The 23,276-nt window shown below is 43.2% G+C and overlaps 1 protein-coding gene and 1 pseudogene across 5 annotated transcripts in view; one reads left to right on the top strand and one right to left on the bottom strand.

The window, feature by feature from the left end:
• Positions 1-23,276, top strand: part of FUT10 (fucosyltransferase 10) — a 110,533-nt gene that overhangs the window by 17,972 nt on the left and 69,285 nt on the right. For all 5 annotated transcript variants that reach the window (XM_032618644.1, XM_032618645.1, XM_032618641.1 and 2 more), the window contains 2 exons: positions 2,978-3,330; positions 6,634-6,928. In XM_032618644.1, coding sequence (XP_032474535.1) covers positions 3,250-3,330; positions 6,634-6,928 — 376 coding nt within the window. In that variant the 5' untranslated portion in view covers positions 2,978-3,249. The remainder of the gene's footprint in view (positions 1-2,977; positions 3,331-6,633; positions 6,929-23,276) is intronic.
• Positions 9,388-11,575, bottom strand: LOC116746881 (annotated as a pseudogene).

The following is a 23,276-nucleotide window of genomic DNA, read 5'->3' as shown; positions in this document are numbered from 1 at the left end:
GGACCCATTGGAGTTCCATTGTATTGGAGCTTGTTGGCCTTCACGGTGCTCTCTGCAAGCCCATCTGTCCCACCAGCCGGGGAGGGGAACTGCTTACTTGATGAAAAACTCCCAGGTAATTAATGCCATAGGTATATTCGGTTGATGTGCCCCAAGGCCTGGTTGATTGCTGCCTGCTCTAAATCATAATACCATCTACACTAGCTGATTCTGTTCTTCAGTGGTGGGTATTTACTCACAGCTCAGTCCTTGAGACCACACTATGTACTTCTGGTTTGGGGAATATAACCTAAATTGAGATTCTTTGGATGGAAGGGAATTTGTAACCTTAAATTCTTCTGTCATAATTTGTACAGCCATGTAAAGACTTAAAAAGGCCCGAGGACAGGTCTGAGCCATGTACTAGCTGTAAAAATATCCCAAACTGTGTCCTCACACACTCTCTCCATCTTTTGTTTTCCTTTATTCCTGACTCTTTTGTACTCTTAACAAGCTGTCACTATTTTCCCCTTCTCTTTCTTTTCCACTGATCTTGGAGTCAGGTGACCTGATTTCTAGACCCACGTCATCTTTAAAAACTATGATCGTGGGTAAATCACTTAAACTTACCAAGGATCTGTTTCCTTATTTGTGGGAACCGAGAATAATAATAATGGCCGTACCTACATTACAAAGTGGTTAATGGATAAGATTGAGCAGAGTGTTATATTGAAAAATCTTTTGAAAATGATTTAGCTTTATATCCATTTAAAGTGGTAATATTATTTCATTACCTAATCTGGGTTACATTAATTGTAGTTATAATAAATTGCTTTTGCATATAAAACAAAAAATAGATAACCTTTCTGTTATAAAAGGGAAAGAAATAATGAGTTAACATTTATTCTTTACTGTGAAGAAACTGGGGCTTAGAAAGATTTAGCAACTTGTCCAAATGTATATTACATATAAATAACAGCTAGGATTGGTGCCCAAATGTGCTAGCTCCCCATTTTATGTGATTAATAGCTACTAGCATCTACTGAGTAGAAGGAAAGGCGCTTTTCAGGTTCTTTTGGACTTTTGATACTTTTTTCCCTGGTACATCATCTGACAGAGAGCTTTTGTACACAGGTTTTTTTCTGTGATTTAGGCGGATAAGCTGTGAGTGTTAGTATTATCTGGTGGGAATTTTATAGCCTTTGTGTTAACAAAATATAAAAAGAATGTGTGGGACTTCCCTGGTGGCGCAGTGGTTGAGAGTCCGCCTGCCGATGCAGGGGACATGGGTTCGTGCCCCAGTCTGGGAGGATCCCACATGCCGCGGAGCGGCTGGGCCCATGAGCCATGGCCGCTGAGCCTGCGCCTCCGGAGCCTCTGCTCCGCAGCGGGAGAGGGCACAACGGTGAGAGGCCCGTGTACCACAAAAAAAAAAATGTATGAACTTCGGAGTCTGACTAGTTTCTGGTTGTATTACTCACCAAAGTTACAGTCTTGGGCAAGTTACTTTACTTCCTTCAAATTCAGTTTTCTTACCCTTAAAAATGAGGCTAAAAATTGCTACTTCATGAGTTGTTGGGAGAACTGAATGAGCTCATGCATGCTGAGTACTTAAGAAAGGACGTAATAGGTCACTCAGCAAATATTCGTGATCTCCTTTTCTTTGGCAAAGTATTTCCTCCTTGTGAAGTTCCAGTTGATCTGTCAGTATCATACTTTATATGAATTCAACTTCATTTTCCACTTAAAGCTATGATAAAAATTATAATAATATTTAAACATGAGGATAGCAAACATTTCTTGGCTGTTTATTATGTGTCAGGCTCTGAAATAAGTGTTTTGCCAGTTTTATCTCATAGAATTCTCACAGTCACTCTCTGATTAGGCACCTTATTTTCTACATTTTGGGAATTGAATCAAGGAGAGGCTGGGGAGTTGAGGTTTGAATCCTGGCAGGCTGACTCTAGAGCCCGTTCTCTTAGGCGCTGTGGATTGTGAGACTTCCGTGGATGAAAGAAGAAAACTGCGCTTTTGGCTGTTTCTGAGACCAAGAGTTATTTTGTTTCTGAGGAGAAGAAATAGCCTAGACTTAAAAGTTAATTAAGGTAGATGCATGAGAGGGGAGCATACCTTTAAGGCCAAGGCATTTAGCCAGAATTCTACATCTTTTTTATATTTCTCATTGTATCTTCAATTCTGTATCTGAGAGGTGTACAGGCAGATCTTAGGATCAACCCTTGGAGCACTCCCTTCCTCTGGAATGTTGATCCTTGCTTTCCTCTGAACTCCACAGGGTCATTTGCTCAAGACATTTGACCTCAGAGAACCCCGGGAATAAGAGGCATTCTATGGGACTATTTAGTGCATTTAAAAAACTTTTGGAAAAGATCATCCATTTCAGATGGATGGAAATCTTATTTCAAGATGTCCAGAGAACCGTACTGCCCATATAACCCACTGCTTTAGTGCACTTGCCATAAAAGATTAAAGAAATAAATCAGTAATCTGAATTCCTTATGTTGTAGCTGAAGTTGTTTTCCTTGGGGGGAACTGGGGTCAGTTGATCATTTTCCATTTCTAATCAATGCCTGAAACTTTGATTTGTTTGTTCCCTAATTTTTACAGGAGTGGGTGGACAGTCCTGGTTGTTTCTGCTCCACTTCTCTGCTCTTTTGAAACTTAGATAGAAGGAAATGACTACATGTCAATGACTTTTGGAATTCAAGTCTGATGGCAGGGAAAATTAAGTGGAAGCATCATTTTAGTCTCGGGACCTGATTGTCGATCTCTCACTCTCCTGTAATGGACTTTCTGACCTTGGGCAAGTCACTTCACCTCTCTGGTCCTGGTTTCCTCATCTGTGAGTGAGGTATTAGGTCTAAATGATCTCAAAGGCTCCTTTTAGTTTTAAAGCTTTGGGTTTCTACATGGTAACCCTGCAAGACTACATTTATGAAATCTTCTGCACTATGGCTAAAACATTGCTCATTTGTTACAGATTTTTTTTGATGCCTTCTGGTTTAAAGAAACTCCAGCTGCTCTGATGATCGCTTAAGAAGACTGCATGCTGTTCCCTTTCAATGCCAAGCCAGGCCCACTCAGAACCTCAGTTCTCAGTCCTCCATGGAGACCAGGTCCCAGCAGGAATGGCAGTGGAGGAAATTGGCACCCAGATGGTTCCTCCACGTGAAGTTGTCTTGGGCTGCGGGCCGACTCGAGAACACCTGGTAACCAGGCTAGCCCTCTGTCAGTCACCCAGGGCAGGGCAGCATGGTGCGGATTCAGAGGAGGAAGCTTCTGGCATCTTGCCTGTGCATCACAGCCACTGTCTTTCTGCTCGTCACACTCCAGGTACCAAGAATTTGGGTTGTGCAGGGTTGATTCCTGGGCCTTTGCCACCACCCCATTCTCTCCAAGTACTTTACTTTTTGCATCATCTCTCAGGATCAGGATTTTCTATGTAAGCAAGGAAAATACTTTCTTTTTTAACAGACGAAACTGAGGTTCAGTGAGCGGATGTGTCAGGTTTAGTGAGTGGATGTGTCAGGTAGAAAGAAAATCAGTGGGTTAGGGGATCAGTTTGTGACTCTTGCAGGGTACTGGTTTTACAGTAACAGAAGGTAGAGTTCTGTCTGTCTTACTGGGTCAGAATTGGATGGCTTCCTCCAAGTCATGATCCCTTCTGAAAGATACCATTCGTTTTTGTTTTGTTTTGTTTTGTTTTCTTATTTTGGCCCTGCCGTGTGGCTTGCAGGATCTTAGTTTTCTGACCAGGGATTGAACCCGCGCCCTTGGCAGCAAAAACACAGAGTCCTAAACACTGGACCGCCCCGAAACTCCCTTCTGTTTTTTTAAAAATAATTTTAATTAATTAATTATTTTGGCTGTGTTGGGTCTTCGTTGCTATGTGCGGGCTTATCTCTCTAGTTGCGGCGAGCGGGGGCTACTCTTCATTGCGGTGTACGGGCTTCTCATTGCGGTGGCTTCTCTCATTGCGGAGCACGGGCTCTAGGTGCACGGGCTTCAGTAGTTGCAGCACGCGGGCTCAGCAGTTGTGGTGCGCGGACCCAGCCGCTCCGCGGCATGTGGGATCCTCCCAGACTGGGGCACGAACCCATGTCCCCTGCATCGGCAGGCGGACTCTCAACCACTGCGCCACCAGGGAAGTCCCCGAAAGATGCCATTCTTGAAGAAGTAGTGACTATTCTGAGGACAAGCTGTTGTTCTGCAGAACACACACGTCTGCATTAATAGATTTGTCTGTAGTGGGGTAAGTGACCTGAAACGTTTCCTGAGTCCCCCCATTTATTTCATTTAGTTGGTTATTCTCAACTTCATTTGCTGATTTCAAAGTAAAATAAAAGTTTCACAGTGATATTAAAAGTAGAAATACAAGTTGAGATATTTTAGCACCCACTCAAGGACCAGCTGTCCATTTCAAAATCCAAAAGGACTTTTAAAGATTATTTGTGGATGTGAGTATTTCAGACGTGGAGCTGATGGAGACAGAAGTGTTCTCTGGGCGTGTTATTCTGGAGGGCTTCCCTTCTCCTCGCTTAGGACTGAATGAGCTTATGCTTATAAAAGGACTTCGGCAGATAGTACTGCCCTGTACTTCCACCACCTTCCACTGCCAGGTTGGGATTCTGGCTCCCTGCTTGTCTGTCTTGGAGGTGGGTATCCAGGACCTGCTTGAACTGGAGGGGCTGGAGTTTTCTGCTTTAGAAATCTCTCTCCTTAAAGCAATCCCTATTATTCTATGTTTTTTTTTTATTAAAAAAATTTTTTTAGGCCACGCCCTGTGGCGTGTAGGATCTTGGTTCCCCAACCAGGGAACAAACCCGTGCCCCCTGCATTGGGAGCGTGGGGTCTTAGCCACTGGACCACCAGGGAGGTCCCAGTCCCTATTATTTGGATATGACCTTATACCTCACATAGTAGAGTTTGATCAGAAATGTGGAGCAAAATTTGTTTTTGAAGTTATAAACATGGCTTTCTAAACGTGTTTCTTTCAAGTTCCTGGTTGTATATTTGCAGGGAAAGGTTGGGTGAAAAAGAGTGTTTGTAGCTACAAGTCAACTCCATTCCATCAAGCTACTGGGGAATAGCCACATTATTACGTTATCATAAAGAGGCTTAGAAAGCTATTGGCAAGGGCTTTTAGTTTTCAGTGATGGTCTTACTGTTCTAATGATGACTTTGGTGTCACAAGTGATCTGTGCTTTTTTAAAAAAAAAAAACAGAATTCTCTCTTCCGTTTGGAATACTATGTGGTGTTTGCTGAGTGGCTCTTAATAGCTTTTTTGGCCTTGAATCCCTCAGAGAATCCAGTGAATGTTATAGACCCTCCCCAGGGAGTTACAGACTCTGTATCACCTCAGTGGGCAGGGGCCCTTTTCTGACGCTAAAGGTAACAAATACATAAAGAAGGCACCACCACTGGCTGCTGAGAGTGGGGTCTGCGGGCCACACAGGTAGTGTCCTCTGTTGACAAGTGGGCCAGTTAATACGTGAAAATATGCCTTCTTTTACCGGCTTTATTTATTGTATAGTGTGACTACTAATGTTTTGTTATATATGAAACGGACCAGCCCCTACTTTATACTGCTCTCTCTAACATATTTCTGTAATGCCATGTCAATATCAAACCTTAAAGTTTGATGAAAAGGCAGCACTTTTGGAGAACTACTGCCCCTCTGATTTCACTCAGTCCACCCTGCCCTTCAGATTACTGTGATTGATGACGTAGCTCTCCAGGACCCAGACTCTCTTGAAATAAATTAAAAAACAAGGTTTTAAGTGAGAAGGAGCCCAGTACCTATGCCGTCTCTATGCCATAGTGGATATTATTGGAAATATAAAATCCATGTTATGATTCCTTTAACTGTACTAAAAAGAAACCAATTGGCAATTTATAACTTATTTCCCCCAGAGTGTAATCCCCAGCAATAGCCAGAGAATAACCCTGACTCTCACAGGTTTCATTAAGAGACACAACCACTTCTGGATTCTGTATTTGCCTATGAAATGGAGGAGACATGTATCTGTTATGTGTTCAGTGGAATGAAGCATCCTTGTTGGTAGATATTTTGGAGGCTATGTCCCTACCCTAATCCCTGGAAACTGTGATATGTTACTTTACTTGGCAAAAGGGACTTTGTAAATAGATGGGATTATAGTGACCCACCTTGAGGTGAGGAGATAACCCTGAATTATCTGTGCAGGCCCAGTGTAATCACATGAGTCCTTAAAAGAGAAGACTCTCCCCTGGCTGTGTTCAGAGAGAGACACGATAACAGAAGGGTCAGAGACGTGCAACCTTGCTGGTTTTGAAGATGGAGGAAGGGGGCCGTGAGCCAAGAACTGTGGGTGCCTCTAAAAGAAAAGCAAGAAAACGAATTCCCCACCAGAGTTTCCTGAAAAATGGCATAGCCCTGCCAACACCTTGATTTTAGCCCAGTGAGACCATTTCAGACTTCTGACCTCCAGAATCGTACGATAATAAATTTGCATCATTTTAAGTTGCTCAGTTTGTGATAATTTGTTATGGTAGCAATAGAAAACTAATAAGAAGCTAAATCATCAAGATGAATGGGAGATGTACAGAAGGAAATTAAACAGTCTGACACTGGTAATAATCGTCATCTCTTTTAGGTAGTGGTTGAGCTGGGAAAATTTGAAAGGAAGAAGTTTAAAAATTCTAATTTGAACGACGGACATGCACAAATGGAAGAAGAGCCTATACATCTCCATCCATTCCTTAAGAGAGAAGGACTGACCCTGAATAGGAAAAAAACATTGGCAGCTGATAACTACCCCATCATGCTCTGGTGGTCCCCACTGACTGGGGAAACTGGAAGGCTAGGCCAGTGCGGGGCAGACACTTGTTTCTTCACCATCAACCGGACCTACCTCCATCATCACAGGACCAAAGCCTTCCTCTTCTATGGTAAGTAGGGCTTTTGCCTTTCTCCCTTAGCTTGCTGACATCCTACTTCAACGCTGAGTTACTGCCTTTCTCCCAAGGAAGAGATGGTGGGCTCCCCTTGAAAGCACTTGACACGCCCGATTTCCTCTGCACTTGCTCTGTGGAAGGCCTGAGCATTGAGCAAATACAATAAATCAGTGACCTGGACCAACAGAGGGGTGGTTGGCTGGGCCACTTGGTATTTATGGGGGAGAAGACCTAGTTCTTTTCACCTTTTCACAGTTGGGTGTTGTGCTTACTGAATTTGTTATTTAGGAATTGGCTATTGATTATACTGCTGATATCAATTCAGAATGTCATCTGTGATAATGGCCAGGAGATTTTGATGACCATAACAGATGTTTAATTGGACATAAGCTCAGCACAGTATGATCTCATTACTCAGAAATAAAAATAAAAAGATTGTTCAACATCGGCTTTCAAGAGCAAGTTGGTATTCATCACTTCCCGAGGCTGATTATATGTCATGCTGGCATTGAAGGGCAGCCAGACCCAGCCAGTTGGAGGTAGCAAGATGCCAACAGCTGTTAGAAAGATGGAGCTCCTGGGTGCTGAGTGATAGGGGCACGGGGGAATACAGATTAGCAAGCTCGACCAAAGATAGGCAAGGTTAATCACTAAAGTTAGGAAGTCAGTGAAAGGACATCTGCTTTAGAGTGTGGTATGAATGTGTGTGTGTGTGTGTGTGTGTGTGTGTGTGTGTGTGTGTGTGTGTAGTGCTGGCTTTGGAGTGGCAGGACTGAGACTGGGCTGTAGGGCTGAGTCATCCTCAGTGATCTGCCCAACAACAACTTAAATAAAGCAGAAAATGGGCTCGGCAGGAATCAGGCGGTGTATGTGCCCCACCGTTGGTCAGGGCTGCAGAGCAATGGGCACTCATGCCTGGTAGAGGTGAGGAGGCAGGGAATTCCAGGCACTTACGCATCCAGATGTGGTGGAGTCCAGAGCCTCCAAAGGCCTGCAGGTGTCCCCATGCACTTGCTTTCCTCCTCTGCTCTTAGAGGGGAATCAGTGTAGGTCTGAGGAGTGAGGGCTGTTTGTACAGGGCCAGGCTGGCGGCTGATTTTTTCTGAGGGGCAAACAACCATCTGAATAGTGTCAGATGCTTATTTTGAGCATCACTTGATTTCAGGTCCCACTGAAGGTGTAATGTAACATATGGGATTGCATCCTGATACCTTTTTCTAAAATCCAAAGAATTCTGAATTCTGAAACACATAAATCTCTGAGAGTTTGGATAAGGGACTATAATCCTCTAGGGGTGTTTTGAGGTGAAGCAACATTAAATGTATGAGTTTAATTTCCCAAATTTTATGAGGAGCCCCTAGACATACTTCAGTTAGACACAAAAATATATAGATAATGTAATGGGTACTTATGTACTTACTACATAGCTTAAGAAGTAAAATATTACAAGTAAAATTGAAAGCCTCTATGAGCCCCTCACTGACCCCATCCTGTTTCCTTCCTCCTACCTGGAGGGAATCATGATCCTGAAGTTGGTGTGTGTGTGTGTGTCTGTGTGTGTGTTTAAACAACATATAATATTTTTTTGTATGTTTTAAAAATTACGTAAATAGTATGATATGTTAACTTTCTCTCTCTGTAACTTACTTTTTCTCTTACATGGTTTTTGAGGTTTGTTAATGTTGGATCCTTATAGCTCCAGTTCACCCATTTTACTGTTGTATAGAATTCCATTGTATTTATATATCACACTTCATTTAACCATTTTCCTATTGTTGGACATTTAGGTTGTTTTAAAAAAACTTTCTTATGACAAAAAATGCTACAGTAAACGATCCATGTACATGTGTGAGCTTTCATGAGGATTCATACCTAGCAGTGGAATTATTTGTTATGAATTTCCAGACCAATATCCAGAGTGGTTGTATCACAGTCACTATCATTTTTTTTTTTTTACAGTCACTATCATTTAAACGTTTAAAACTTTTTTTTTTCCCACATTGTATAAACCCTTAGATTCTCTTTATTCACTGGTCCATTTCTACAACAAATACAACTAAAACACTATATAATAAAATTATTTACAACATTTCCAAATGAGAAGATTCCTTTTGCCCCACTACTGCTATTCAGACACAGTACTTCCACAGCACCATACATTATTAGAAGATCTAAAAATGCTCACCCTGTACTCTAGGCTGCTTAGGAAATGTGAAAACTAATAACATAATCACATTAGCTCCTCTCAATACATGGCAACAGAATAGAAACCTTGAACTTCATCTTGCAACACCAAAAGGGTTCAACAACTCTGCTTTCCCCATTGCACTTTATGAAACAGGTTGCAGGGACCAGGAAAAGGACCACATTATTAAAATGGATTTTAAACAGTCACAGCTCAAAATTGCTTTTTGTAAACTTCACACACATTTACAAGTCGTCGTTCAGCTTGTTTACTTGGATTTTCTTCGCCTGGATTGCACTGCACTGGTTATGTCTTCAGTCGGGCTGAAGGCTGGAGCAGGCCAAGAGGATGGCATATGATGTCCATTTTCCACACTTTCAGAAGCCACAGCTGGCTCTTCAGTTCGGGAGTTTCTTCGGCTTGGAGTTTTGGACTTTTCAGTTATCTCTTTAGGCTCGCTGCTTTGTCTAGAGACTATGGCAGCATTTGCCTCGAGTTCTGGTCTGGGAACAGACCCCTGCAGTGCTGTGGCTGGAGTTTCCTTCGGGACTAAACTCTGTGAAAGGGCTGGTGGTCACTTTGAAAATTCGGGCAGTTTAGGGCCTGAGTTGTCCAGGTTAATTCCTTGTTCTCTAGGCAATGGCTGCTCATCAGCCTCCTCCAGACCAGGTGGGTGAGTACCTGGGGTGTTTAGATCCTGCTGACTATTTTTCTTCTTCCGAGGGGGTTTCTTCTTCTTCAGTTTATTTGCATTGGTATTATTTTGCTTATCCATTACCCCAAAATGGCCTGCAGAGATATCACTCTGCAATAAGTTGACCAACAATGGGCTTGTTAGTGTGACCTCCTTACTGACCGGGAAGCCTCATTCTGACCACAGGACATCTGATTTCCATTGCTCCACTGAAAGGTGCATTGAAAGGCATCCCATGGCCCGAGAAGTGGGTTCCCGAGGCACTGTTTCCCAGCATGGCCTACACTTCGGCAGGGAGGGGGGGACACCATGTTGCTTTGTTGTGTGCTGACGTCAGGCATCATCTGAGACAAGCTGACATCATTATTTGCTGTAGTGGCAGGATTGCCATGCTGCTGGGCCATATGTGGACTGGGTCCCGGTGGCCTCAAGACCTGTCCCTGAGCCTGAGATGGACTGTAGTTCATGGGCCCTTGCTGGGGCAGCATCTGTCCTGACATCTGTCCCGTAAGCTGCACCATGTTTCCTTGCATGTTTGGAGTTGGTCTCCTCGTTATCTGTGCTGGTCCCGACATGACATTAGATTGGTTCCGAGTGTTAAACTGTTGCTTATTCCCCTGCATCTGATCGGTCATAATCTGCTCTATCATTGGGTTCTGTTGAAGCAAAACTTGCCCCTGAGGCCCCATCATCTGGTTATGTGGCGCCATCATTTGTGGGCCCTGCTGGGGAAGCATCTGCTTGGGTGGGGTTGTCCTCTGGGACGAGAGCCCAGGATTTTGGCTCTGAGGATCCACTGTCATCTGACCCTGCTGCATAATAAGCTGGGCCCTTGAAAGGATCATAGGCTTCTGAGGGTTCAAGGGACCTTGTTGCTGGGCCTTCTGGCCCTGGGAGGGCAAGATCTGCTGGTACATGCTCATCACCTGAGATGGTGGGCCCTGCTGGGGCTGGCCTTGCACGTTGCCCAGGTTCACCTGAGGAACCCCAGAACTACCAGTCTGTTGGCTGTTCGTGTTGCCATGAGTTGCCATGAGGCTGGGCTGCGTCATATTTGGTGGCCCGTGGGACACCTGCATCTGGTTTTGAGGAGGACCAGCTCCTTGACCACCTGCATGCTGGACATGTTGATTTACTTGCAGCTGAGGGGCTCCTGAATTTCCAGGGGTAGTTGCTGTGGTCGAAGGCACCTGACCTTGCATGAAGTTCGGATTGGCCTGTCCTGTTGCGAAGCCAGGTGGGAGGCGTTTAGGCATTCCTGGACCACCTGCCATGGGAAAGCCCGCCTCCATCCTAACTGACTTTCCAGCTCCCATGGGTCCATTCATTCTCACATTTCGGCTTTGGTTCTGAGCCAAAGCCAGGTTGATAGCACCTTCCCCTTCAGTCTGAATGGAGAGAATTCCCAGATCCTGAAGCTGCTGGTTGTTGCTCTGAGTCAGGATCCGTAGCCGCTCCGCTGCTTCCCGGGAGATGTTGAATGTCACTGTTCCAGGCCTCTACCTCTGTACCTTTAGCTTGCTGGATTCCATGTGTAATAAATCGGGTACTTTCTTCAATATTGTGTCCAATTTCCATTTGAAGTCTTTATCATCTGTATTTCCTTTGAAGGACACAAAGATTGTGGAATCCTCCAAAATACTATCACTTTTTGAGTCATCACCTTCTAGTCCAGAGTCAAAGTCCATCTCTGAGTCCTCCACTGTTGATGAACACAGGGGGTATAGATATCTTCTAAGTTTGGAAGGTCATCCATAACCATGGTGAATATTATTCCAGAAGCATATGCCAAGTAGACAATAAAAATACCCAAAATGTCTTTCTTAATTTTTATCATTTATCCAGATCATCTAAGTCCAAACAAGCTGGCATTTTTAGGGCCTGTATTTTAAGGTAGCAGCCAAATAAAAATTCTGAGTGCTGCCCCAGCCCTCCTGGGCGGGCCTCTTAGCACAGGCCCGGGCCGAGCGTCCCCTCGGCCCTCCATGTATCCCTCCGTCCGTCCTCGCGTGCACCTGTCTGTCCGGCCAGCCCGGCCGTCGGCTCCCAGCCGCTAGCAGCCTGACCAGGCTGGGCCTCAAGGACCCGGAGGGGAGGGGGATGGGCCGGACCGGGCCGGGGCTAAACATTTAAAACTTTTTAACATGTTATACGTGCACATAGAGCTCCTGTGTTTTCAAGTAACACTTTGATTATGACTTCTTGGTTTTTCACTTTTAGGCATTATATATTGATTCTTACTACGGAAGATGAGTATTTAACTCTCCTCCCTCACCCTTGCTCCCTCAACTCATTTCTCAGACCCATATTCTTCCACAGAAGTTATATCATCATTTTAGATAGATTAACATCCAGTTTTTACATCATCATGTAGTCACAGTGAGCCACGATTTAAGATACTAAGATTTCTTTTCCTGCACAAATTGTTTTCCCTGTAGTGGCACCAGATATTCTTTTTTTTTTTTTTAATTTATTTAATTAATTATTTTTTGGCTGCATTGGGTCTTCATTGCTGTGTGTAGGCTTTCTCTAGTTGAGGCGAGCTGGGTCCACTCTTCGTTGTGGTGCGCAGGCTTCTCATTGCGGTGGCTTCTCTTGTTGCAGAGCACAGGCTCTAGGTGCAAGGGCTTCAGTAGTTGTGGCTCGCGGGCTCAATAGTCGTGGCTCGCAGGCTCTAGAGCGCAGGTTCAGTAGTTGTGGCGCACGGGCTTAGTTGCTCCGTGGCATGTGGGATCTTTACGGACCAGGGCTCAAACCCATGTCCCCTGCGTTGGCAGACAGATTGTTAACCACTGCGCCACCAGGGAAGCCCCCAGATATTCTTAAAGAAATGTCTCCCAGAGATTCCTGACATGTCCAGTTAGAGCCGTCATCCTTTCTGCCTGGTGCCCAGGTGCTGTCCTGGCTGCCCATCAGTCTGGGGATTCCTTGTACTTCACTTGTGTGTGGATTTTCTGTTTCTGTTATGCCTCATCTTCCCCTTTCTTGGTTTGTGTCTTTTTTTTTTCTTTTTTTGGCTATGCGGGATCTTAGTTCCCTGACCAGGGATAGAACCCACGCCCCCTGCAGTGGAAGTGCAGTCTTAACGACTGGACCACCAGGGAAGTCCCGGTTTGTGCCTTTATTTCAGTGTGTCCTGAGAAAGGTTCACGGAAGGTAAGTTTTCAGAAACTTTGTATGTGCGAACATGTGCTTATTTTGCCTTTACTTTCACTGATGGTTTGGCTCAGCATAGAATTCTAAGTTGGAAATTCTTTTCTTTCTGAATTTTTAAGACATTTTCCCACTGTATTCTAGCTTCCAGTGTTATTGCTGAGGAATTCAGAGCTATTTTGATTTCCTGCCCTTTGTGTGTGGCGTGCTTTTTTGTTCCCTTCTCCCTTCTGCGGAGAACCTTCGCTTTTTCACCAGTTTGGAAATTCAGTAATGATAGCTTTCATGTTTGTCTATTTCCTTCTACTGAGATGCGCACTCATATATCTGGTTGCCAGGAAGCCTACAAAGCAGTATTTACTTAGTGAGTTTTTTGGACTCACAGACCTGCAGAGCATGCACTTAATTTTATCTGCACACTTAAGACCCGATTCTTCTCTCAGGGATGGACTTGCCTCTAACCAAACTCCCAGGAGACTGATGTGTCAACCAGGATGCTTCTGGTTTGCTTTTCATATCTCGGATTTTGTCACTGTCCAGCTCCCAAAACTGTCAGTGACTCCACTGAGAACTGAATATATGCCATTTTTATTGCCCTGCCACTTAAGGCTCTGTGTAAAGACTCAGGCCTGCCTTCTGAGTTATTGACTCCTGTGATTATATCAGCTAAACTTATGTTCAAAAATCAAACTGGAATAGTCAGCATTTTAGGCATATGCCACAGATGTTCCTGACTTAGCACCATTGTTCATTCAATTTCTATGTCCTGGAGCGTTTTTTTTAATTTGTCCTGTCAAAATAATCTACTGAACGCTACCGTTTGTTTGGCAATGTGGAGGAATAATACAGTTTTTGATGTCAAATAGTATAATCTTGAGACACAGATATTACCGAACTGTCATGCAGTGCTGAAGGGTGTATGTACCATAAGAGAAATGTCGACAAGTTTTGTGGGATTTCAGAGAAGGGAGAGAGCACACATGATTGGAGGGGTCAGGAAAGGCTTCATAAGATCTCCTTCATAAAATAGAGGAAATCTGAAGTAGGCCTTGAAGGATAATGGAATTGGATTATGTTGGGATTGGAGGACATTTCAGTATGAAGAACAGCATGAATGGGGGCATGGAGGTAGAAAATTATGGGTAATATCTGAGGTTGCAGCAAGGAGATTGGTTGGCTACAGCATGATTTTATGTAAGAGAGAGACTAAGATCGAAGGAAACATTGGAACCAGAGCATGGAGAATCTTGAACTTTGGCTTAAGATTTTGCATCAAATTAGAGGATGGTGTTAGGGAGCAAGTGAAAGTTGAATGGCCTTTTAAAAACCAACTCAAATATAACACCTATGAATGCTTTCTGATTCCCTTCCATTGGATGTAGCCTCTCTTCTCTAAATGTCCAGAGGCATTTTATATCTCTTTCATGTCATTTAATTGAGCATCTATTAATACAATATGCCAGGCACAATGCCAATGATGAGGAATGAAGAAGATAAATAAGGTAACTATGGCATTTGGTTTTGTCCTATATCATCTTCTCTTCCATATTAGAGTGCAAAGTTCTTGATGACAGGGCAACACTTCACCTTTGTACTTCCCCTCTCCCCTATAACGAGCATAGTGCCTTGTACATGCTAGGCACTCAGGAAATAGTCACAGATACGTAGAGACCTAAAGGACCTGGGAGTCTAACCTTCTCTTTGTCGAGGCGAGGAGTCTGAGGCTCAGGAAGGTTAAGGATGTGCCCCCCAATTACACAGGGGTTAGGGTCAGAGCTGGACAGAGAACCAAGATGCACCGACACCTGATCCTGTGCTCCTCCTCCCCAACTGTATTTAAATGTACACTCCTGACTATAATAAAACCTGGATATTTGGATTTTGGAATTGCTTACAGTGTATGGTTTGTAGCAAACCAAATTAGAAATTCAGTTCTTTAATAAGGTCTATTGAGCGAAATAGAGTGAATACAATACACTTTTCTGTCTGAGGGTTCCATATTCTAATTAAGTAGGTCACTTACAACTGCAAATGGTACTCTGGTACAGCAGGATTGAAAAAGAAAAGGCAGGAAAATGATTCAGGTGTCAAAGGCTGACCTAATTAACAGGAATGGAAACTCAAAGGATTATGTGACCTTGAGGCTTCTGTGAACCAGAATTTTTTTTTTTTAGATTTTATTGAAGTATAGTGGATTTACAACATTGTGTTATTTTCTTCTGTACAGCAAAGTGACTCAGTTATATATATATTCTTTTCATATTCTTTTCCGTTATGGTTTGTTACAGGCTATTGAACATAGTTCCCTGTGCTATAGAGTAGTACCTTGTTGTTTATCCAGAACCAGGAATATTTTTGACTTTGTTTGCTTCCTTTATAGCTTCCTTTCTTTTTTTTCTTTCTAGAGATGATTCATTTACTTAATATAAACACATTTCTGGAAGTAATAGTTAAAGACTTTCACGGTGAAATACAGTGAATTCTGTGTCTGGTTTCAGTCATTTGAGACATGAGTCTTCAGCTACATCAGCAATTCTCTGAAACAAAAATTAAGCAGTCACAAGTGAATAATTTTTTTAAAAACAAAAGTCCTTAGAGTTAGAGAATTTAGTCTTAGAAACCATCACTGTAGTGATTTCAAAACACAACTCTGCATTTTAAAACAGTTCTCTTGAAACCTGTCTGTCATGAGAGAGGGGTTGGAGTGCCTTTGATTAGATTGAGGGTAGTTAGGGTCGGGAACTGCTTTTGTTTTGGGTGAGTTCCTAAATAGAAACTTTAGTAAATACAGGTACATGGACAGAAAGAGAAAAGTAGGCTACTGAAATGTTTAACTTCTCCGGAAAGTGGATATTAGCACACCTTGTTGAAGTCTGGAGGTTACAAACAGGAAGAATGTGGGACTGGTCTTCCTCAAAGGAAGACTACAATCCATCTCTCCAGGACTGGATCCTGAGTGGTTGGTGGGGCCCCCGGACCTTCATTCCACGTGCAGGCTTCTTGCTCCCCCCATCCATGGATTTCAAAATATTTATATCTATTCTTTTTCATATTCTTTTCCATTATGGTGTATTACAGGATATTGAATATAATAGTTCCCTGTGCTAGACAGTGGGACCTTGTTGTTTATGTATTTTGTATATAGTAGTGTGTATCTACTAATCTCAAACTTCTAATTTATCCCTCCTCCAACCCCTTCCCCTTTGGTAATCCTAAGTTTGTTTCTGTGTCTGTGAGTCTGTTTCTGTTTTGTAAATAAGTTCATTTGTATCATATTTCAGATTCCACGTAAGTGATATCATAGGATATTTGTCTTTTTCTGACCTTACTTATCGATAGTATGATAATCTCTAGGTCCATCCGTGTTTTGCTGCAAATGGCATTTAATGGCTGAGTAGTATTCCACTGTATATATGTACCACCTCTTCCTTATCCATTCCTCTGTAGATGGACATTCAGGTTCCTTCCATGACCTGGCTATTGTAAATAGTGCCACTGTGAACATTGGGGTGCAGGTATCTTTTCGAATTAGAGTTTTCTCTGGATATATGCCCAGGAGTGGGATTGCAGGATCATATGGTAGCTCTATTTTTAGTTTTTTAAGGAACCTCCATACTGTTTTCCACAGTAGCTGCACCAATTTACATTCCCACCCACAGTGTAGGAGGGTTCCCTTTTCTCCACACCCGCTCCAGCATTTATTATTTGTAGACTTTTTAATGATGGCCATTCTCACCGGTGTGAGCTGATACCTCATTGTAGTTTTGATTTGCATTTTTCTAATAATTAGCGAAGTTGAGCATCTTTTCATGTGCCTGTTGGCCATCTTTATGTCTTCTTTGGAGAAATGTCTATTTAGGTCTTTTGCCCATTTTTTGATTGGGTTGTTTGTTTTTTTGTTACTGAGTTGTATGAGCTGTTTGTATGTTTTGGAAATTAAGCCCTTGTCAGTCACATCACTTGCAAATATTTTCTCCCATCCCATAGGTTGTCTTTTCGTTTTGCTTATGGTTTCCTTTGCTGTGCAAGAGCTTGTAAGTTTGGTTAGGTCCCATTTGTTTATTTTTGCTTTTATTTCTATTGCCTTGGGAGATTGACCTAAGAAAACATTGCTACGATTTATGTCAGAGAATGTTTTGCCTATGTTCTCTTCTAGGAGTTTTATGGTGTCATGTCTTATATTTAAGTCTTTAAGCCACTTTGAGTTTATTTTTGTAAGCACACATTCTTTATTTATGTTTCTTACTGTCCCTTTAAGACCTCACTAAGGGGGTTAATTTTCACCATCCTCTAATTGGAAGCTTTGGCTGAGCCCCGGCTTTTGTGCTCATTCTCAGGGAATGGACAGTTTTATGGTCACTTTAAGTTGCAAACACACTTTCAAACTTAGTAAATGGAGCATTCAGCCACATGCCATGCCTAGGGTTACATATTTTTGCATCCCCAGCTTGGACCTCTCTCACGCCGCTGCAGGCCTGCGGTCCTTCTTCTGCAGCACAGGTCTTTCCTCTCTCTACACTCTGCTTGCCTCCTTCTTCCTCCCTCATCTGCTGCTTTCTGGAGACTAGCAGAGTTGCTGTGAGGAAAGGGAGGAGAATTAAGGAGACTGGACATTTCTTGGTTGGCCCGTGTGGCTTTATGTCCTGTGAACTCAGCAGATGGTTCGATCTGATGGCCTTGAGTGGGTCTGGTGGATGATTAAAGTGTACTTTTTCTATTTTGGGGCATTTTCATGGCATTTGGAGTTTCCCTGATGGAACCCTTTTCCAGTGTCCTCTCCCAGCCAGCCGCCTCTCTGTTCCAGATAGTCACGTGGGACAACTTTCCAGCTCCTGGTACCCGCAACACATCCAGCTTCTTTCTGCTGAGCTCTCTATGTCCGCCTGGGGCTCTTTGTATTAGAAGGACCCAAGACTCCCCACTCTGTCTCACCCCTTTCTGTATTCTTGACCTTGCTGAGGAATTCAAGAGTCGTAGGACAAGCTCTCCTTCATTCCTTCTGTGAATTCTGCAAGTGGGGGCTTCTGTCTCACAATTACTTTGAATCTTGATATCTGTCCTGTCAGTTGCATCCCAACATTCAGTGATACAACGTCTCTGCAGAGTCACAGTTTGCCAGGTCCCTTGCCACGTGTTGGAGAAGCACAGAAAACAAACAAGTACAGTTTGGTAAGATTATATCATAGTTGATACGGTAACAACCTTGATAGACTTCCTTATACGGCTGCCCCTGGTCATCTTGACTGTACTGAGTGTCCCTGACACTTCATGAGTGACACATCTGTGAACTGTTCTCGGGGTAATTTCTGCCAGTCTCACCCATTATGAGTTGATTCTTACTAGTACTTTTTTTCTGGAGGTTGACTTTCCTGGGCCCTGTGCATTGAATGCAGATAGTAGGTAATTGCTTTTGCCAGGTTAAGACTTACTTGGGAGATGGCAAGAAAATGGACTTACTTGAACTGTGTGGACAGCAACAAAGTTGAACGTGAAAAAGAAGGTCATAACTAAGTGATAGATCATATATGATATACAATAAATGTATAGAGATGTAAATGTGTATTTATCTATCTATCTACATATATACATCTTTGCTGTAATCAAACCCCTTACTTTAAATAAGAGGTACAAATTGCTATGTGTAAAATAAATAAGCTACAAGGCTATATTGTACGGCACAGAGAATATAGCCAATATTTTATAATAACTACAAATGGAATATAATCTATAAATTTGTGAATCACTATGTTGTATACCTGAAAATAATATAATATTGTAAACCAACTATATCTCAATTTAAAAATTGCAAAAAAATAGACTTTATTTCTGTTTAAGCAAATAATTATCGCATAATACTTTACAGAAGGTAAAGCCATTCTCAGAGCTCTGCTCAGACTCCGCAGTGACTGCCCATCGCGTTAAAATTCCAGGTCCTCAGCATGGCCTCCGACTCTGCAGGCTCTGCCCCACTCCTGGTCTGTCTCTTACCCTTGGTCTGTCTCCCTGGCTCACTCCTCTCTCCTCCGGGCCGCTTGCTGTCCCTCAAACAGGGAAAGCCCGTTCTAGCCTCAGAACCTTTCATTTGTTCTTCGTCCACCTGGGATGCGCTGCCCCGGGTTATTCCTCCCCACCGATTGAGTCTCTGCAGGAGTGATGTTTTCTCAGAGAGACCTGTTTCCTCACCTTCTTTCCAAAATAGGGCTCTCCTCCCACATGGCTCTCTGATGGCGTGGACCCTTGCCTGGCTTTATTTCTTTTCATAGCACTTATTACCCCCCCCCCGCCAGAAGTTCTCTTACTATTTTGGGACCGGTTACCTGTTGTGCCCCATGTTGGAATCTAAGTCAGGAGAACGGCGACTTCGTTGGGTTCACTGCTGTTACCGCACTGCTTGGAACAGTGCCTGACACTAGCCAGGCTTCAGGCAACGTTGTCGAATGGATGACTTAGTAAGTGAAGCCGGCCTGATCCTCACATGGAGTCGGGGAGGAAATGAGAACATTGGTATTATCATCTTCACTGGGTCTTAAGATGTTATATAATTTACCCAGGTTGTGCCTGGCATTCTTCTTGAATGAGTGCATTAGACCCTATGATTAAAACTCTGGTTTGTTTAAATTACATTTTATCAAGTTTATTTGTGTACCTAGTTGAATTAAACACTCTGGTACAAGGCTTATTTCAAAGAAACAGCAGAACCTGCGCACCTTTTCCAGTCCCTAGAAGCAATCACTTTCTGCTCTTTCAGCTCTCTCTTTTCTTAATAACATGCTTATATTTTTACTTCCTAATTTTGCAATTTTGGAATTTGTAATTTGAGGCATTATCCATTGACTTCCCTTAAGGGAACATGGGGATTTCAGTTAGATTGTTATTCAGCGTTTACGTTATTATAACTCACATAATTGCAATTCACAGCTCAGCTATGTAGTATGATTACCCTTCGTGTCAGTATTTTTAGGCGTTTTCTCTTGGGCTGGTCACATTTCCCAGAGAGGATCCTTTCAGTTCTCTACCTGGAGGGTATAACAGGGGTGGTCATCTTCTGGGAGCTTCTTACTGCTCAGTCTGTAAACTATCACTTAATTCTTTTTTCAGTGTGATACCCCTGACCTCAACTAGACCATGTACCCCCTGCCCGAAGACCCTTTCTTTTGAACTCCTGAGAGTAGAAACCTCCAGGACTCTCTCAGGGTGGGGAAGGGACAGTTGCTCAGTTGCACAAAATAAAGGGATATGGGCTTTTAATTGTCCCTTAAGCTGACTTTTAAACAGTCGTCTGTGCTTAGTCCCATCTTCATCTCTATTTTTGGATTGTTGACTTAAGGAAAAACACACAACATAAGAGCTGTGAGTTTAAGTTATATTCAGGGTCTTACTGGGGACTATAACGCAGGAGACAGCCTCTCAGCTAGCTCTGAGGAAACTGCTCCAAAGCGGTCAGGGAGGAGCCAGTTATACGTGATTTTTGGCTGGGGATACACGTGTTCTAGCACACGTCTTGGTGGAAGATTACTGCTAGTCACAAGGAACGGATATCTCAAGTTAATGATTTTTTTTTTTTTTTTTTTTTTTTTGCGGTATGCGGGCCTCTCACTGTTGTGGCCTCTCCCGTTGCGGGGCACAGGCTCCGGACGCGCAGGCCCAGCGGCCACAGCTCACGGGCCCAGCCGCTCCGCGGCATGTGGGATCCTCCCGGTCCGGGGCACGAACCCGCGTCCCCTGCATCAGCAGGCGGACTCTCAACCACTGCGCCACCAGGGAAGCCCCCAAGTTAATGATTTTAGTGCTTGTCGATGTATGGAAAGACGGAGGAATCTGGTGCATTGAAATTCTTCCTGAGATACGCATCTAACTATCCAAGGACCTGCTTGTCCAAAGCACAGAGCGTCCTGTTATCATCTTAATTTCCTCTCAGAATGTTCTGTCGGTCAGCAACTGCAGTGGGTTATGACTTAATCCTTCTAGAACTGGGTGGTGAGCAACTCTCTTTGTTTACAAGCTACACCTAATGCTGTCAAATTCTTGAACATTCTGTGGGCTTATGGGTAAATTAGGTGGCTCATTGGCCTTCCCCTGTGGGCTTTAGATTAATCCTTCTGGAGTCTAAGTCAGTGACTCTCTTCTCGCTGCTTTCCATCATGATTGCTATTTAATTATCTCTCTTTGCCTCTTTGAGATTATGCCCTAAAAAAATACCTCTTGACTATTATTTTTATCTTTTTTAATTATTAAAATTTTTTTATTGTTATCTCTAACTCTGAACCAAGGTTTATTCATGATTTGTCTGACAAAAAAGAGCCAAGAAAGTACAAATGCACCCTCTATTACTTGGAAAAGGAGGAAGGGAGTTCACTGCGCCACCAGGGAAGCCCAACTTTGGCCCTTTTGATAGGAGTTGTGATAGTTTTGTTAATCATTCATGCAATAGAAGGTGTGGGTCATTCTTTCACATTCATTTCCACCTCTAGAAAGTTTCTGCAAGTGATGCGAGAATGGTGGAGAGCTGAACCAAAATTCTCTGCCACTTAAATTTCTAAAACTTGAGCGTTTTTTTTTTTTTTTTTTTTTTTTTGCAGTACGTGGGCCTCTCACTGTTGTGGCCTCTCTCGTTGCGGAGTCCAGGCTCCGGACGCACAGGCTCAGCGGCCATGGCTCACGGGCATAGCTGCTCCGCGGCATGTGGGATCTTCCCGGACCGGGGCACGAACCTGTGTCCCCTGCATTGGCAGGCGGACTCTCAACCACTGCGCCACCAGGGAAGCCCTAAAACTTGAGCGTTTTTGATCTTACTTGTTTTGCTGTGGGTGAGTGGTTCCCAGACCAAGCTCATTCCAAGATCATAGATGAACAAACAAACCAACCCCCAAGTCTCTGGGCCACACTCCAAACTTACCCAGAATCTCTAGTGTTGAAGACTCATAATCTGTCAGATATATGTCAGTTTGCCCATGTGGGACATTGGCTTGAGAAGCATTTCACAGGGCTTTTGAAAGGTGTGGCCAGAGGTTTGAAACCAAATCAAAACAAAACAAATTTTCAAGAAAGAAAACAACGGTAATGCACTGGTTTGGTGCAGCTGTAAACAATATTTATACTTGTAATAATTAAAGTACTGGGTATACCCTGAATCAAAAATAGATGAGGAAGGAAGACAGGTATATGGGGGGAAGGGAGAATTAAATCTACACCTTCCATAGCAACAAGACAATAGGTATTACCTAAAACCGAAAAATCAAGAAATACCATTTAACCCTGTTATTTAGATATTTTTGAAGTGCAAATACAGAAGAAATGCCTGAAAAAATTGCGGTGGTGATCTCTGGCATGTAGAAATAAGGAGTGGAGTAGGGCAGCACCCTGCTGTCTTGTGTTATCGTCTTGATAAAACTGTTTTGCATTTAAAGCTATATGCAGGTATTAATTTGATATAAATAAAAAGTGAATTAACAGAGACATTTTGTCCTAGGAGATAGTTAAGCACAAAAACAGTAAGAACAGTTATTAATAAATTATCCAATTCCTAGGCTTTTTTGCTTATCGATACATTTTAGGAAGAATGTTCATTATGCAAAGACATTACTATTTTACAGCTAAGGTACTCATTTCCTTCCATGAAAAAAATTGCCTATTAATATTATCTGATTTTCAATCTTTCCAGCTAAAAAAATAAATCAGCTGAGTTTTGCTAGATTTACTTTGATATAAGGACATAGGCAGTAGTGAGTCTCATAATGTTTAGTTTTAAGGGTTTTCTGGTCAGGACTGGGAGTTCTCTTCCCCTTGTTTCTGACTCAGCCTTTTTGACCCTCTCTGGTCTTCCAGCGCCTGTGGTAGTGTAAAGATCAAAGGAAGAGCAGAAGTGACTGAAAATCGGAAAGCGCTTTTCAGATTGGGCTTAAAAATCTGAAAGGAATGCACTTCCCTGGCGCAGTGGTTGAGAGTCTGCCTGCTGATGCAGGGGACACGGGTTCGTGCCCTGGTCCGGGAGGATCCCACATGCCGCGGAGCAGCTGGGCCCGTGAGCCATGGCCGCTGAGCCTGCGCGTCTGGAGCCTGTGCTCTGCAACGGGAGAGGCCACAACAGTGAGAGGCCCGCGTACCGCAAAAAAAAAAAAAAAAGTCTGAAAGGAAGCACAGTAGTGACAAGGGCCAAGAGTCAGGCGCTTTCCTGCTGGAGCCAGCGGACAGATTTACTGCAGTTTCAGCCATTTGCGCCAATGGATATGCTGGCGCCCATCCAGTTCTAGGCAGATTCTCAGGGACCCTCTGAGACCAGCTGGCAGCTTGTTCTTCAGAGCAGACAACAT

The sequence above is a fragment of the Phocoena sinus genome, chromosome 21, assembly GCF_008692025.1.
Source record: "Phocoena sinus isolate mPhoSin1 chromosome 21, mPhoSin1.pri, whole genome shotgun sequence".
In the NCBI taxonomy this organism is placed as follows: Eukaryota; Metazoa; Chordata; class Mammalia; order Artiodactyla; family Phocoenidae; genus Phocoena; species Phocoena sinus.
This window is presented reverse-complemented; position numbering and strand designations above follow the sequence as displayed.